Source organism: Phoenix dactylifera, chromosome 8 (genome assembly GCF_051530095.1).
Source record: "Phoenix dactylifera cultivar Ajwa chromosome 8, Ajwa_hap1_PhDact_Kaust_v1.1, whole genome shotgun sequence".
Classification (NCBI taxonomy): Eukaryota; Viridiplantae; Streptophyta; class Magnoliopsida; order Arecales; family Arecaceae; genus Phoenix; species Phoenix dactylifera.
In genome coordinates this window covers 33062862-33079045 of record NC_143197.1, presented here as the reverse complement: position 1 = coordinate 33079045, position 16184 = coordinate 33062862, and the positions used below count along the sequence as shown (strand labels likewise).

General features: G+C 41.6%; 3 protein-coding genes across 3 annotated transcripts; 1 reads left to right on the top strand and 2 right to left on the bottom strand.

Moving 5' to 3' along the window:
• Positions 1-3398: 3398 nt before the first annotated feature.
• On the bottom strand, positions 3399-6720 carry LOC103704081 (Pentatricopeptide repeat (PPR) superfamily protein). The gene has a single exon (XM_008787230.6). The coding sequence runs from the start codon at positions 6590-6592 to the stop codon at positions 3569-3571; it is 3024 nt and encodes a 1007-aa protein (XP_008785452.4). The 5' UTR covers positions 6593-6720; the 3' UTR covers positions 3399-3568.
• Positions 6721-6824: 104 nt separating this feature from the next.
• On the top strand, positions 6825-13699 carry LOC103704080 (chaperone protein dnaJ-like protein). Its single transcript, XM_008787229.6, has 7 exons — positions 6825-7020; positions 7129-7326; positions 8992-9061; positions 9806-10137; positions 11815-11956; positions 12046-12171; positions 13159-13699. The coding sequence occupies exons 1-7, from the start codon at positions 6999-7001 to the stop codon at positions 13538-13540; spliced, it is 1272 nt and encodes a 423-aa protein (XP_008785451.4). The 5' UTR covers positions 6825-6998; the 3' UTR covers positions 13541-13699.
• A 629-nt stretch (positions 13700-14328) lies between these two features.
• Positions 14329-15040, bottom strand: LOC103704082 (18.1 kDa class I heat shock protein-like). The gene has a single exon (XM_008787231.6). The coding sequence runs from the start codon at positions 15038-15040 to the stop codon at positions 14573-14575; it is 468 nt and encodes a 155-aa protein (XP_008785453.1). The 3' UTR covers positions 14329-14572.
• Positions 15041-16184: the final 1144 nt, after the last annotated feature.

The following is a 16184-nucleotide window of genomic DNA, read 5'->3' as shown; positions in this document are numbered from 1 at the left end:
AACTTTCAGGCTTCAGGTCCGGCCCAATGTCGGACTCAACGGGAGAGGATCCGAACTTCGGTGTCATTTCATGCCCACCCAGACATCACAGGTAGTGTGTACTGACGTGTTATAGGGTTTTGTCTACGTCAAAGTGCTTCTCATAAATCTGAACTAGTTCCCTCGGTCCATGCGCCGGGACTAATTCAAATCTAATAGAAGAATTATTGTTAATAAATATGTACTCACTAATGCTAGCAGAAAAAATTGTATTTACTCGTAATGCTTCTGTTAAATTTGAATTTTCGTCCCGGCCTGGCTTAGTTAAAATAATAACGGCATAGATAGAGGTTCTGGAGTATGTAAAAATTATACCATACATCATATGGTACTGTTAAACGAACTAGTCCAGGCACCTCAACTGTGGGGACTATATCAAGTTCAGTGGATCCATCGTTGCATATAACCCCTAGAGAAAAATGAATATTTATATTGATAAATCCCGCGCGTAAAGTACTCTCTTCTCGGCCGCCGCATCCACTTTTGGAGAGAGAGAGAGAGAGAGAGAGATCTGTTCCAGATTCTTAGCAGACGAGTGTGGAGGTGGAAACCTTATAGCTGATTTAGGAACTAGTTGTAGCTTTTTTTGACTCAAGAAACAAGAAAAATCTACATCACTTCATAGTCAAGGTTCAAGTATGAACTCAGTAACAGCAAATCGCAAACTTATGAGGGAAGCAAGGAGATGCTTAGTTCTAGAATCGAGCCTCGGAGCTACAACTGCAAGAGCCACATCTAAGAAGCTAAACCAGACAGCATTCAGCAATTGCCAAGGCTTACGGAATCCTGATGGTTAATTCTTCACTTCCAAGTACATGTGATTTTTCTGAATAAGACACCCAGGAAAAGTTCATAAGCCCCCCTGTCAGGTTCATAATGACTTAAAGGAATAGCAGAAGAGTTGCCGATTGTGGAAGGAAAAAGAAAAACATTGCCTTCTCCTACATGTGATGTTTCAGAACAAGACTCCGAGGAAAACTGCTCAAGCCCCGGTCATGTTCATTATGTCTCCAGGGAATGGCAGCAGATCTTCCATCAATTTGTTTATGTTGAAGTAGGCACTCTCGGCACAAAGCATTCCCTAGCTGGTACCCAAGTATTCATCTATTCGACTTGCAAACATCTGACAGATAAGGCAATAGATATCCCAGAGTCAACTTGCCAATCGCTCTTCAGCTGCGACAGGGCAAACTATGATGTAAAACAACAGCGTCTACAGCATCTTATTTCATCCAGACGAGCACCATTCCTTCAGCTTTTTCTTTGTCAGCAGTGACTGTTAATGCAGTTCAGAACCAGTGGTAAGTGGCTTATGTTTCCTTCTGGCAAAGATGTGAAGGAAATTACTTCTTGTTTATATACGATAAAAGTGGTCTTCCCCGGGGTGAGAAAGAGAGGGATTTCGACCTTCGTTTTTCGGGAGAATGAAATAGGGGATCTTTGACTTTCCGGTAAGGAAAGATATGGGAACTCAGACGCGAAAGCTAAATAACTTGGGAAGCTGGAAGACCACTAGATCCTGCTTAGTAACTTCAACAAACCCAAATCCTACCCTTCCCGCCGTAGACGCAACCCGGTCCGCTTCGAGATCAGAATTGCACTATCAAAGAAGATGTGAAAGACAAGTAGATATCATAATATAGTATAAAAACTGATTGGGTCAAAAGACAAAGACCAAGCAACTAGTATGTACAAGATGGAAGGACCCACATTATGCCATCCACAAAGAACAAAGCCTGAACACAACCTGAATCAAGTGTCATTGCATACCAGCATAATAGGTACATCAAAAGCAATAACACGTCAAACTATTCTATCATCAGGTCTAGAGCCTTCAAAATCCTGCTGTTTAGTTCCAAATAAAACCTTTTGATATACGAAGTGTGGAGTCAGATACTAATAATTTCAACCAAACAAACTTTCATTGCCAAAAGTCATTCCACCAAGCAAATGATAGACAGCTCATCTTTGTGTTTGTATAAGCAAAGTTTGTTCTTGCATGTTGCAAGAAGGACCTCCATATAGTCTTCTTGTTGTTGCCATTGATGTGATGATATAAGGCCAACAGTCAATGTTCAAAAATCTTGCTAGCCTCCTACATTCTTTCCTTCTCTTTTGCTGGATCCCCTCCTTTGCCTCATTAACTTACTACAGAATCCACTTTCATCAAATTAAATTCCTATAGATTATAGTAACTCCCCTTTTTAACTCAGTTATACCATTTTTTGCACCACCTACTCATTTACCCACCTCAAATGGAGATCCCTATACATAAGGCTACCAGAAATTTGTGATTTTAAAGTTGTAAGAAAAAGCTTAGAAAAGGCCAGAGGTTATATAGTTTATTAAATTTTAATCTGTGATACTTCTTTTATGGGGTTAATACAAGGTTTTCTATGCCTATCTAAAACTGTGGCAGCATTCCTGTATTATAGGCAAAAACAAGACCTGTAGTACCATTAATGTTACTGAAATCTAGCTCTTATGTGACCCCTGGAATGTTGTAAACCTCAGGAGTACCCATTCCTGTACTAACAGATAGATCATGTAAGTTACAGAGAACTATTTTTTCCTATAGTCATTTCTGTGGCTTGCAGTAATTATATGAAAGAAATTAATGGCAAAAAAGGGAAGAAAACAGTATTAAAGGAGCCAAAAGAATGCTGAAAAGAATATATGGTGTTTCCTGTAATAATAAACCAATCATGCAATCAAAGAGCATTGATTCACCAACAGTTATTTCGTTTTGCTGTCACTATCAGTAGTATCAAGAAGAATATTATTTGAAAAGGAATTGCCAGAGAAATGCTTGAATGAATATAGAGGGTCCTGTTGACAGGCTGATGCAGCAAGCTTAACTTGAGTTGCCGGAAGTAAATTCCGCAGTCTGTTCTACTACAAATAGAGATATTCCAACATCAAAGAATAAGCAAGTAGCTGCAGGAGAAAATAGATGAGCAGAAATGGCATGTTCACTCCCACTGGAAAGGTATCATGTTCTAGTTCCAAGCTTATTGTCAACGAATCTATAGAGCAAAACATCTCTTGGTTCTTAAGGTATGTAATCAAAACATGCATAATTTATTCTGTTTCACTATTCCTATACAATAAAAGTTTGTAATATGTTCTCCTATTGATTTAATTTTGCATGACAATTGCCCTCCAAACCATGTAACTTCCTCGAGTTGATTGGGTAACACATCCACTATAAATCAGAAAATTCCCAAATTTCAGTGAGTTGCAAAATTTGAGAAGATCCTGACTCAATAGTCAGAAGTTCAACTGCTAAATCAAATGATTATTTTTTGCAGTACTGGCAGATGCTCCTTAGCTTTCACCCAGGGGGGAAAGGGAAATAATTTGAAATCTTCTATATGCTTGATTATATAATCAGAAAATTAACAGGTCAGCTATTATCTATTCTTAGACTGACTTAATTCCAGTCTGTGATTTGTTTCTCCATATTTGTACATGAATGCACCGAAATGGTTAGTTGTCATAAATAACAAGTTGTTCTCTTCCAACAAAATCACCAGTAGTCCTTACATGAGCATATACCATCCTCAAAATGATGAAAACGACTAGAATCTCTGACAATTATCTTACGGTTAGTGATCTTTGAGACTAGTTTTGTGACCGTGTGGCAATCTCCACAAACGCGGAGGTTTTTTATTATTTGGATTGTCATCCCTGGTTCTGTGCTCAAAAGAGCAAAGGATATGGCTAGTCTCTCACTATGGCCATGTAGGAAGGATAATTTCTCCTCTTCCTCCACATTATGAAGCACTGAACTTGTGTCTGGGACATAACCCATATTCTCCATCTTTTCAAGCAAGCCATTCCACAGATTACACATGCTTTTGTATTGTGGGTGGGATTGGTCACCAACTCTAAATGCGTGAATGGCATTATTTATCTCAACCCAACTACAACCAGGTGTCTTGTTCAGACCTGTCTGATTCATTGCTACTCTCACCTTTCTAGCATCAGCCCATCTTCCTGCCTGAGCATATATATTAGCCAGAACAACATAATGTGCAGCATTCTTCGGCTCTAATCTAACTAAGCGGTCTACTGCCATTTCTCCCATCCATACATTAGAATGCAGTCTGCAAGCACCCAATAGAGCTCCCCAAATACCAGCATCAGGAGTCATTGGCATTCTTTGAATCAAACCCCAAGCTTCATCCAATCGACCAGCACGACCTAGCAAATCTACCATGCAGGCATAGTGTTCCAGGTCAGGCTCCACGTCGTATTCAGATTTCATGGATTCAAAAATCTTTCTACCTTCTGCTATTAAACCCCCATGCCTGCAAGCAGACAAGGTGCTAATAAAGGATACTGAATCAGCTTTGATGTAATTGTCTTTCATCAGTGAAAACAACGAGATGGCATTTTCACCAAGCCCATGTATGGCATATCCAGCAAGCATCACATTCCATGTTACTGTATCTCTATTGTCCATTTGATTGAAGAAGTCACGAGCATAATCAAGCCTTCCACATTTCGAGTACATGTCAATTAGACTGTTTGCCACAAGCACATGAGATTCAAACCCTATCCTGATCACATATGAATGGAGAGCCATGCCTTCTCTTAAAGAAGCCAAGTATGAAGCTGCTGGAATTACACTCATGAGAGTAACAAAATTGGGCTTAAGATTCTCAGCTCTCATTAGGTGGAAAGTAGTTATTGCTTCACTAGCAAGCCCATTGTGCATGTATCCTGCTATCATGGTATTCCACGATATCACATCATTATATAATTTGGTCTCAAAGAATAAGATCCTGGCAGAATAAATATCCCCAAACTTGGCATACATATCAATAATTGCATTTTTCACATGAAGATCTGAATCAAACCCATTCCTGATAACCAGTCCATGTATGCAAGCACCTTCATCTTGGCATCTTAAGAGAGCACAAGCTGGAAGCACACCAACTATGGTTCCAGGGTCCGGTTGCTGTCCGAATGATCGTAATTGATAAAACATCTGCAAAGCCTTACATGCTTCCCCCATCTGTGCATATCCATTGATCAATGCATTCCAAGTGACAACATCTTTGTGATCTAAGCCATCAAACAGAATATGTGCTGAGCTAAAAGATCCACACTGAGCATACATTGCTACCAGGGCAGTTGCCATTGTAACATCTAGACTAATCTTTGATTTTAAGGCATAGCAATGCATGCTTCTTCCCAACTTCAGACTTAACAAATCAGCACAAGCTGGAAGTAGACTGACAAGAGTCACAGAATTAGGTGTAATGCCTGCTAGTAGCATCTCTCGAAAAAGGTTCACTGCTTCTTTGGGATGGCCTGTTTGAACAAATGCTGAGATCATTGCAGACCAAGAAACAATATCTTTTTCTTGAATACCATCAAACAATGATTTTGCCATCTCTACGTCCCCACACCTAGCGTACATTGTCACAAGCATTGTGTTGACTGCAATATCCAAATCTGATTCTTTGTTTATTGCATAGTTGTGAATTTCAATCCCCCTCCCTAGGTCTCCTATCTCAGCTGCAGCTGAAAGAGCACTTACCACCGACACCTGGTTCAACTTCAGGTTCTCTCTTGTCAGTTCATCAAAAAGCTCCAAAGCCTCCAGAAAACACCCATTGTGGACATAACCAGAGATCATGGTCCCCCATGAAACATCATCTTTAGAACTCGACATCCCATCAAAAACCTTACGAGCAATGTCAGTTCTCCCACATTTGCAGTAAGCATCAATCAACCCATTAAAAACAGCAGGCAAATGATGCTTCCTAATGACAAAACCGTGAACAGCCCTGCAAAGCAAAAGAGCAGACAGTTCACAAATAGCCGGAAACAAGTTAAGAACGGTAACTGAATTGGGGACTTCACCGACCAACTGCATCTTCCGGAAAAATGCTAATGCTTCATGAGGATCACCGGTCTGAGACAGCCCAGCAATCATGGCATTCCACGAGACAACATCCAACACCTGCATTGACTCAAACACCTCGCGTGCAGTATCGATCATGCCCAGTTTAGAGTACATGTCAACAAGGCTAGTCCCAATAAAGACATCCTTTCGTAATCCTCTGCTGACTATCTCGCGGTGAACCAAAATGCCAGTATCCGAGTCGAGCGCCCCGGTGCAGGCCTTCAAAAGAAAGGTGAAGGTGTACTTGTCGGCTTCGATACCTCGTCCCACCATGTCTTTGTAGAACTGAATTGCCTTGTTATGCTCCCCCGTTCTGGTGTAGCATCTGATCATGGAGTTCCACAGCATGACGGTGGAGTAGGGAGAGGATTTGAAGACGGAGAGAGCGGAGACGGATTGGTGGAAGGTTGAGTAGGAATTGAGAAGCAGGGCGCGGATGGAGTCGTCGGATGCGGCTCCGAGGACCACGAGGCGAGCGTGGATTTGGAGGAGGGAGCGGAGATCTTTGCACGAACGGAGGAGGTGACGATAGTCCAAGTAATGAGTGGGGTTGGTGGAGAACGGCGTGGGGGTCCGGGCGGATGCCGCTGCCGCCAGGGAGCTGAAGGGACGAAGGCGGCAGCACGCGGGCATGCTCGATTTGGATTTTTCTTTCTCAATTTGTTTTTAAGAATTAGGAGGAGAGGAAGCCTCATAGAAAATCAACTTAAATGCCGAATTCATTCATTTTCTAATCAAGACAACCTGCCACAGAGTACATTCGAAGAAAGTCGCGAGGATAATGGCTGGAGTCGTCGCTACCGCGTCGAGTGGGCCCCGCCCAGGCCAAAGCTTCTTAGCCGCGAAGAAAGCGAAAATAGCCTTTGGGATGTCCGACTTTACGAATCAAGTCACCGGCTCGGCATTTTGGCATGTACTATGTGGGCCCACGCTTTCCAACGGCGATCAAACGCCGCACGGTGTATAAACAGCGCAATGGTCATAGGACTCGTTACCCGTTCCCCCTTGGAGGAAAAAAAAAGGCAATCGGTGGTCCGCTATGGAGCAGCCACTGGTCTCTGGTACTGTACATCCTCCGCTTTCTCTTTCTCTCTCTCTTCGTCTCTGATATTCCAATTTCCACTGACTACTAACGAGCTGTTCCGCTTTCTAATTGATCCGGTGATCAGAAGTGGAAGCGGGAGAGAAAGGCGAGGAGGAGTGGAGGGCCTACCAGTACGTGGGTAGGAGCGCGTCGGTGCACGTAGGACGAGGTGAGGAGGTGAGCGTGGAGGAGATCCGATCCGCCTCCGCCTTCTCTGATCCCTACTATCCTCCTTCCATCCACGCCGCCCTCGTCAGCTCCCCCGAGCCTGATCATCCCCAAGGTACAGCAATCTCATCATCTCTTCCTTAGCACCAGATGGCGGGAGCTGACGAGGATAGATTGATAATAAAAAAAATTGTGAGAATTTTAGGCTTTTTTTTCTGGATTACTTCCCTAATTTGGACAATGATGCTACCTGTGCAAATCGGAGCAATTAATTTGATCTGAAGTTTTTGGCGAGATTAGGTCCAAGGAGACGCACTTGATTTGTTTCTCACGTGCGGAGCAGGAATTGAACCAACTTGGATTCTTTAATGAAAAGTGGGAAGAGATCTATAAATTCGGCAATACTGCAAACGCTACATAAAGTCGAATCTTCTTTAGGGAAAAAGAGAATACCACATATTAACTGAACTAGGCGGGTATTTCAAAAAAGGAAAAACAAAATTCGGTTCAAACTGATGCCCATGAGATCGCCAATGAGCTGTTATATTGAGCCTGGTTTTAGGCTACTTTTGATCAAATATATTGAACCGCAAGCAGGCTGAAACAAGTTACGAAGTTCCAATTTTAATCATGCAACAAACTGAACTTTATCGAGTTTGATGATAAGTAGCAATCATTTATATGCTATTTGCCCTTCAAGATCCGGAAACCAGAATGTGTAGACAAGCAAATAGTTGCATGAATAACTAAACTATTCTTGGCCATCAGCTGTGGCATTTTCAGAGTTAAAGAAGCTGCAAAAAGCTGATGAAGGAGATTTTAGACTAGGTATTTCTCCAATTATATCATCCTAATCAGCTGGCATTTATTGGGCCATTTCTGAAACTGAACGATATCATTGTATGGAGTGTCTGCTTTCAGTGTTGGGCTTGTAGCTTTGTAAGACAAAAACATAAGGCCTGCGTAGCGTCGCTTCTTCTTCTTCTTCTTCTTCTAGTTTCTGTTTTAAAAGGCAAAAAAAAAAAAAAAAAGAAGACCAAAAGAATGTTTCGTACTTCTATTTTCATTTTCCATTTTTGAAAATATTCTTTAAATTTCTCAAAAAAAAAGAAGTGAAAGCAAGAAGATCTTTCTTTCAATTTTCTACAAACTGAGAACTCGAGCTTTTCAAGAAAACCCCCTTCCCCCCTCGATACCATTTTCACTGGTGCCACCGTTGTTGCTGCTTCTACCACTGCCGCTGCTGCCACCACTGCAAAAGGTTGTGCAGTGGCCGGTTTTTGTGTATATGAGTGTGTTTAAAGAAATAAAATTGGTTACCTACACCACACATGTTTATGTCTTCTGATTTTTTTTTTAAAAAGGAAAAAATTCTGTTTTCTGTTTGCAGAATATGAAAGAGAAAATAATGCCAAATGCAATCTTGATTGTAATTCATTCTATAGTTGTTTTTCACCATTGTTCCAGCACACATTTAGAATATTAATTAGCTCACATGTGCCGAAAATGTGAATGGAAATTTTGTACTCCTTGGATCATGTTATGTGCCATTTGGTTTGCCACTCATGAGTTCTGCACCCAAGAACTTCGAAGAAGCTGGTGGTCATATGATTCTTACAATGTGATGACATTGTGTAAGGTTTTGTTAGCTTTTGCTGGACATAATAGATGAATGTCATAGGGGACAGTGGTCATGTTATGATATTGTTTTATTGTTATGTTCACTGTTATCATCATTGTCACTTGTCCAATATTTTGCCTTTGGTACCACTTATTACAGATCAAGCAGTTGTTTATCAAGGAGGGTATGGTGGATACCCTACTGGATACACTTCAAAGGAATATGGAAGGTGAGTCTCGGCAAGATGGTATTGCTTTTTCTATTTTAATACACATTCTACTGCCCTTTTAATCATTGATTCTTTGTTATTGTCATATTTGTCCATCCTGGTCTTGTAATTGATGAAGAGAATCTCCATCCATGTTGAGTTTTCCTGCCAGTGATGCTGTTATGTTATTTGGTTCCATAGTGTTTATTTTGATGGGCCTTCAGAAATTTATCCTCCTCCTCTCTCTCTCTCTCTCTCTCTCGCTCGCTCGCTCGCTCGCTCGCTCTCACTCACGCTCTGCGGGTGGCGGAGGGGTTAATAAAGCATTGCATGCCAAGGGTGTCAATAGCTGACTATTTTCCACTACAAGAATAGGTTTAGAGAACTTCTGCCTTTCCGGTGCTTGCTCATCTCTATCTGTCCTCACAGATAGCAGATAATTGAAGCAAAGACCATCTATTTGTGATTTATATTCCATCTGCAGGTGCTAGTTTAACATGAGGTTCTTATGGTGTATTGTAATTTCACTGAAAATTTACTGTTCTCTTGTTGAAGCTGTGCTTTGCATTCTAATCAGATCACACATCTGAAGTTTTACACCCTGACTTGTACACCATATGTTGCTAAAATAATTGATATGGTAAAAGGTTTTTGCCTTTACACTCTTTAGCAATTTTACTTACGTCTTTTAGTTTCATAAAATCGTTTTTCTTGAATTTTCCAAAAATAATATTCTCATATGATGCATAAAATAATATCTTATAGGGAAATTTTGGATGAGGTGGAAATTCGGCAGTTACTTATGGATCACGTTGGGCATCGTTGTTGCTGGGGAAGTCGACCCGCCCGGAGATGGAAAATTTGTGCCATCGAAGACTGCAATGTGTATATGGGGACTCTAGAAACTTTCATGGAAGAGAGAGAAATTATAAGAGAAACAGAGCCATACCTGGGTGGGAAAATTGATGGCAAAGATAGGGGGCCAGAACTTGGCATATGGGAATTGGATCTTAGGTCCGAATTTCCACTTCTCTTTGTGTCACACAAAGAAACAAAAGTTAAGATTCCTCATTCTGAAGCTATCGAGAAATGCTCGGGTAAGAATCCATGAACTGATACTTCAGATCGTAGCATATACTCTGAAAGCTTTGTTGTAAAAATTCATTGGCTTCGCCAGTTTCTGCATAAGTTTTACAGTTCAAGGTATACTCTTCATATTCGTGACTAATTGGGTTGACATCATTTCTGGGAAATGGCAACATTATTTTGAAATTTTCTTAACCATCAATTTTTTTATTATTAACTGTTAAAGCTGACATTTGGGAGGAGGAATATGCCAGCCTTTTATATAACGAAGTATATACAGAAACAAGTACTCCTTTTCCTTTAGTTTGCAGCTGTCTTTTTGACTGCTACGCAACCATATCTACCTGTCTGAAACCAAGTCCTCCAAGGTGAAAGTATATTCAAGTTATTTCATCCAACTCTTCTTTGATCTTACAATCTTCTTTTTTTACCCCTTCAACTGCTATGCAAGATCACGCCCCCCCCCCCCCCCCCTCTCTCTCTCTCTCTCTCTCTCTCTCGTAAATCGATGCCACCTTATAGGCTCTAAGATCCTTTTATATGCTGAGACTTACTCCTGTTTATCCTTTTCTACCAGACTTCCACCCCACAATCCTCATATTTTTGCTATTTTCATCTTGTCCTTGTGGGCTAGATGTAACTTTTCTAAATGGAACAAAACGTAACTGCTTTTTGGAACAAAAGGGCATGAACGAGATGCAACATAGTTGACGATATCCTTGACTAGTAATATGTTTAATATACGACATAAGATAATATATCCTAGTGGACTGCTGCTTGCGTTATGCTAGTCATCTTAGTGTTGAGTGGTGCTGATTATGAGTTATGACTGATAGGGTAAGAGTATCGCATTCTTATATTTCTAGCTACTTAATGTTACTTTTATGTGGTGTGCATTCATTTTTGAATATACGTCTTAAGTACTTAATGATAACCCTATTTGGTAAATTCCCTGACATGTAAAACTATTATGATCTTATTCTCAAATATTTTTTGCATTGAGTTTTTTTTCCTTTTTGTTTTAACCCTATCATCCATGTTTATCAGACTGAGTATAGCATTTAATAATTTTAATTTCTTATTTTTAGCGTAAGTGCTCTTTAAGGGGCAGGACATATGATTTCAGGTTAAGTGACATGTATCCTAAAACTGATATGTCAAATACATGGCATGGTACATTATATTTATGACAATTAAATACAAAATCATCATATATTTCTATTATTCAAGTTTGAAAACTTATGAGGACATGGTGGCTTATGTCCATGATCAAAATATCAACCTAAGAAAAACTCAAATGGGAGAAGAGAAGAGAAGAAAATATCAACCTAAGATCAAAATCCTGAGGCATGCCAGATCTGAATTTGGGCATTCAATATTCTGAATTCCTTTTTTTTACTGAAATCACTTACATTGTGTTGATCCCTTCATTACTCTCCCTAGATGCCCAAAACAAATATTTTTTAAAAAAAACTTAAAATGGGCTAAATTTTAGGAGTCTGGTTAAGGATTGGCATGTCTTATTTGAAACAAAGTGTAAAGAGTGATTCCTTCCTTTTTTGTACGGTTTAGACTTGATGTTCTGTTCACCCAATAAAAAACAGTTTTTATATTCTTTTTTACAATTTTGACATCTTTCTGTAACTGTAAAATATTGAAACACTTATCAAATTGTGGAAAACTGACAGGTTGTGATAGTCGAGGTGAGATAGCCTGCCCAACATGCAATGCTGGCCAAGAACGTGGATGTTACAAGGAAAATCAGATGACTCAATGCCCTGCCTGTTATGGGAGGGGTTTAATTGCTCATCGAGATGGATCTGATACAGTGTAAGCTTACTTTTCAAACATTCTGAGAAAAGGGCCTATGTTTCAGCAGGTGTCATATAGATGTTTGATTTTCTTGAATCTATCTGCAGATGCACAAACTGCAACGGTAAGGGGATGCTACCTTGTGCAACTTGTGGATCACGCGGGCTCGTAAAATGTCAGACATGCAGCGGACAAGGTTCCCTCCTCGCACGCAGCATTGCTCTTGTTAAATGGTATGTGTGCTACATTATGATGCCAAAATTGTTGTACCATGTGAATGGTAATACTTGAACTATGTTTTCTTAACCGGTGTACTCCTAGATATGTGAATGCATTAGCAATGCTACTGCATCTTGGTTGAATTGTTCCTATGAAGACTGCAACTCTGCACTGGATTGTTCTCTCTATTTGCTTATCATCTCTGTGTGTGTGTGTGGGTGTGTGTGTTCGTGCCTAGTAGGTAGCTTAGTAGTGTCATTACGTAATAGATATTAGGGAGCCTATGACTTGGTAGAGCAACCTGTGACTCTCGTATAGTGCACCTTGCTGGCGAGCATCCAAGGTATTGTTTGTTTGATGCATTTAGCTTTAACCTGCATGTTATATTGCTAAAAATATAATAATGTTGCTGAAATATGCAAGACATCATGTTCTGATGTTTTCTTATGATAGATTTGGTTATATTTACAAAATATAACATGAGAACAGTTCAGATTCATGCTTCTGTGGAAGGATTCGTACTGTTCCTAGGAGACATTCATCTCTTCTTGCAACCTAGTCATGAGCCATTGGCCATCAATGATTTAGTTTGGGACTGATAGAGATTCATTGATCTTAACAGCCGCGGTGGACCTTCTTGTGACATTATGCCTAAAAAAATATTGATAGGCAGCTACAAGAACTATGTCATGTCCTACTGCTGTAAATTTCTAGCAAGTGGGTTGGTACTAATATTGTCAGATGATACCGTATGGAACAAAAGTTTATTGGATGTTGATATCATACATGGTCTCTGCACATACTTATCTCTTGCATGAATGACCAGAAGCATCTCATCTTGTGTGCTTGCCCACACGCATATATACTCATTCTTGCAAGCAGTCGACCACATTTAAGGAGGAACAAGTGCCTGGAGATATGTATATCTATATGTGCTTATGCATTAATACGAAAGCAACTGAAGAGCCAATTTTGTCATTTACTTTTGGTTCTATATGCAGGAGGACCCTTTCAAACCGAAAAGTTAGTGCTGCCAGTGGTGCTGCCTCGGTTCCTGATGAGGTGTTCCACGGAGCCAGAGGTGTCCAGCTGTGCAACATACAGGCATACCAATGCACGCCTGCCTTCTTTGCTGACTCTTATCTCCTGAATAGGTTCTCTTCAGAAGTTATTGCCGGACGGTCTCCTGTTCCCCCTTCTGCTAGGGTCATTTGTGAGAGGCACATGATCTCTGTTGTCCCTGTCACACGTGTGACAATGGCTCATGGCAACCGATCTTTCAGTTTTTATATCATTGGGTACAGCAGAGAGGTTTATATAAGGGACTATCCTGGGAAGCTTTGTTGGGGTCTCTGTTGTTGCTTGGAGTGGTTGAAGATATGAGAGAGCTTCATCGATATGGAAAAATGAGAGAACGATGGCATACTCTTTCACACTGTATCCCCGTCCTATGGGTCAAGGTAATGTGCTGAGTGTAATTGTTGTTGTTTGTACCTTCTTGTGCCTTATGAATCAAATAAATGCCCTGTCGTGTGCTAGGTATATTGGCTTTTGCATGGTAGCTTCGAAGTTCCGAGTTTTATTTTTTCTTGTGTTAGGTAATTGCTGTTGAGTGTATTGCCCATGACCGGCATCCATCCACTCCCACCATCCGCCCTCCGACTCCTACTAAACCTCATAATTCCGACCATCTTAGGTTGTTCAAAGTTGTTTCAAGTCCAAATCGATCCGACCGATGAAAGAAATCGGAGAGATCACACATGACCGTCCTCATCCTTGATGCACGCCCATGCGACGTTTTATGGTGACAATAAGGAAGAAGGGATTGATGCTTTATTGAAAAATACAAGAAGGAATGATGGCATCGTTTTTTTTCTCTTGAAGATCTTGTTATACGATTGCCCTCCCTTAATTTGTCGAGGTATCATCACTCCCCACCCAACCAGGAAGCAGAGGTTGAAGATGCTAAAAACAGAAGCTATGGGAAACGTGGATTAAGGAGCAGAATCCCGTGAATACTTCGCAGAATAGAAGGAATCAGACGTTACAATCAGCCACTCGATGAATTCATCAAATGACCAGCAGTTCAATCATCGCAAAAGATCTGCACTCTAGAGATCAAATCACGGTAGACATACAATTCAAACGGTTCGATGAACAAAACAGAACACTTTACTATCAATCAAGAAAAAAAAAGTGGCATCCATTCACGTTCAAAATTTACATAGGTTGCAACTGACATTCCAGAAAGACAAAACCCACCACGAAGCACGACACAGCAGGGGGACGTAGGTGCTAAGGTGGAAGACCCTTCAGCCTGTTCACACTAATAACAACAAACGACCAGTCACACTTAACTGAGGACTGAAGACAAACAGGGCGCCGGCACTAGACCTTTTTCCTTCAAAAGGACCGTCAGCCGGAGATCTCGATGGATTTCACCTCCGACTTCTTGGCCTCCTCCTTGGGAACGGTCACCGTGAGCACTCCGTTCTCCACGGCCGCCTTCACCTGGTCCATCTTCGCGTTGTCCGGCAGCCGGAACCGCCTCAAGAACTTGCCGCTGCTCCTCTCGACGCGGTGCCACGTGTCGGTCTTTTCCTCCTGCTCCCGGCTCCGCTCGCCGCTGATCTGGAGGACGTTGCCCTCCTCCACCTCCACCTTCAGCTCCTCCTTTTTGACGCCAGGGAGGTCGGCCTTGAAGACGTGGGCCTCCGGGGTCTCCTTCCAGTCGATGCGGGCGTTGGCGAAGGCGGATGACTCGCTAGGAAGGGAAAGACGAGGGAAGGAGGAAAGGGAGGTGTTGAAGGGGAAGCCCTCGAAGGGATCCCAGGGATCGAAGATGCTCGACCCAAAACCCCAGCCGCGAGGGATAAGCGACATTTTCTTCCAAACGATCGGCCAACTAAAGCAAAGATAGAGAGGGAAAGATGATCGAGACGACGGATGGCTTCTGCAAGACGAATATGCTTAGGAACTTCTGCGGATGAGGAGAGGGAGAGAGAAAGAGATATTTATAGAGCGAACAGATCGTTCGCGAAGCTTCTCTGCCCTTCTCGCCTGGCGAGTTCGCGACAATTCTACGGTCTTCCAGAGAGACTTGCTGCGGAACCGGCGAGTATGATGGGATGGGCTGGGTGGGCCTAGGCCCGAGGCAAGCTCAGAACTCAAAGATCAGGCTAGAGCGCGGCCTCATCTGTAGGGGTGCGACCAAGCCTGCCAAGATCCATCCCCAATAAATAAAGGTTGGCGACTAGTTAATACTAAATTAGAATTGATTGCGAATAAATGACGAGCGGTCCATTGTGGCGGAGCTCGGACAAAAAGATCCAATCCGAAAGAAACAGAAATAATACTGAAGGTCCGTCTCGCAAAGAATTCTCTGATGCCTAAGTCCGGGTAGAAATTTCGGGGAACAATAGAGACTTAAGAGTAATAAAAGAGCATCGCATAAGAACAAGGATCCTTTGAATGCATTTTATATAGGATGACGTTAATGCCAGTTATTGAGATAGGCGGGCATACACTTTAACATCTCGATAAGCAATAACTACCTGTGCTATGATAAGCTGTAACTGTCCCATGCCTCATATGTGCCCAAAGTCATAATTGTCTCTTTAATGAGCTTTAAATTTCTTAAATATATTTTTTTTTATACAACGGCCGCTCATACACGAAGTTTGCAACAGGGCATACTTCCTGATCTCGCAGTTGGGAGAAGAGTGGAAGACTTCGCACTTGGGTGTCTCCTCTATCATCTTTCCGAACACCAGGCCCATCCTGTCTTGGATAACTGGGTCATTTCAGGGTTAGGCACGATGATGGGGATGGAGTAGGCTGAAAATAGAATTTTGACACAAAGATGGGGCTCCTTGGCCCTTCTGAGATGAATTCCCTGGCTCCTAACTAAAAGTAAACTGAACCTTCTAAAAGCTGGGACCCATAAATATCCCAATGAATGAAGCAATTTTAAGTGGAGCTATTGGCCCGGAGTTGCTTGAAATTGAGCCATCCCGAAGAAGATGTA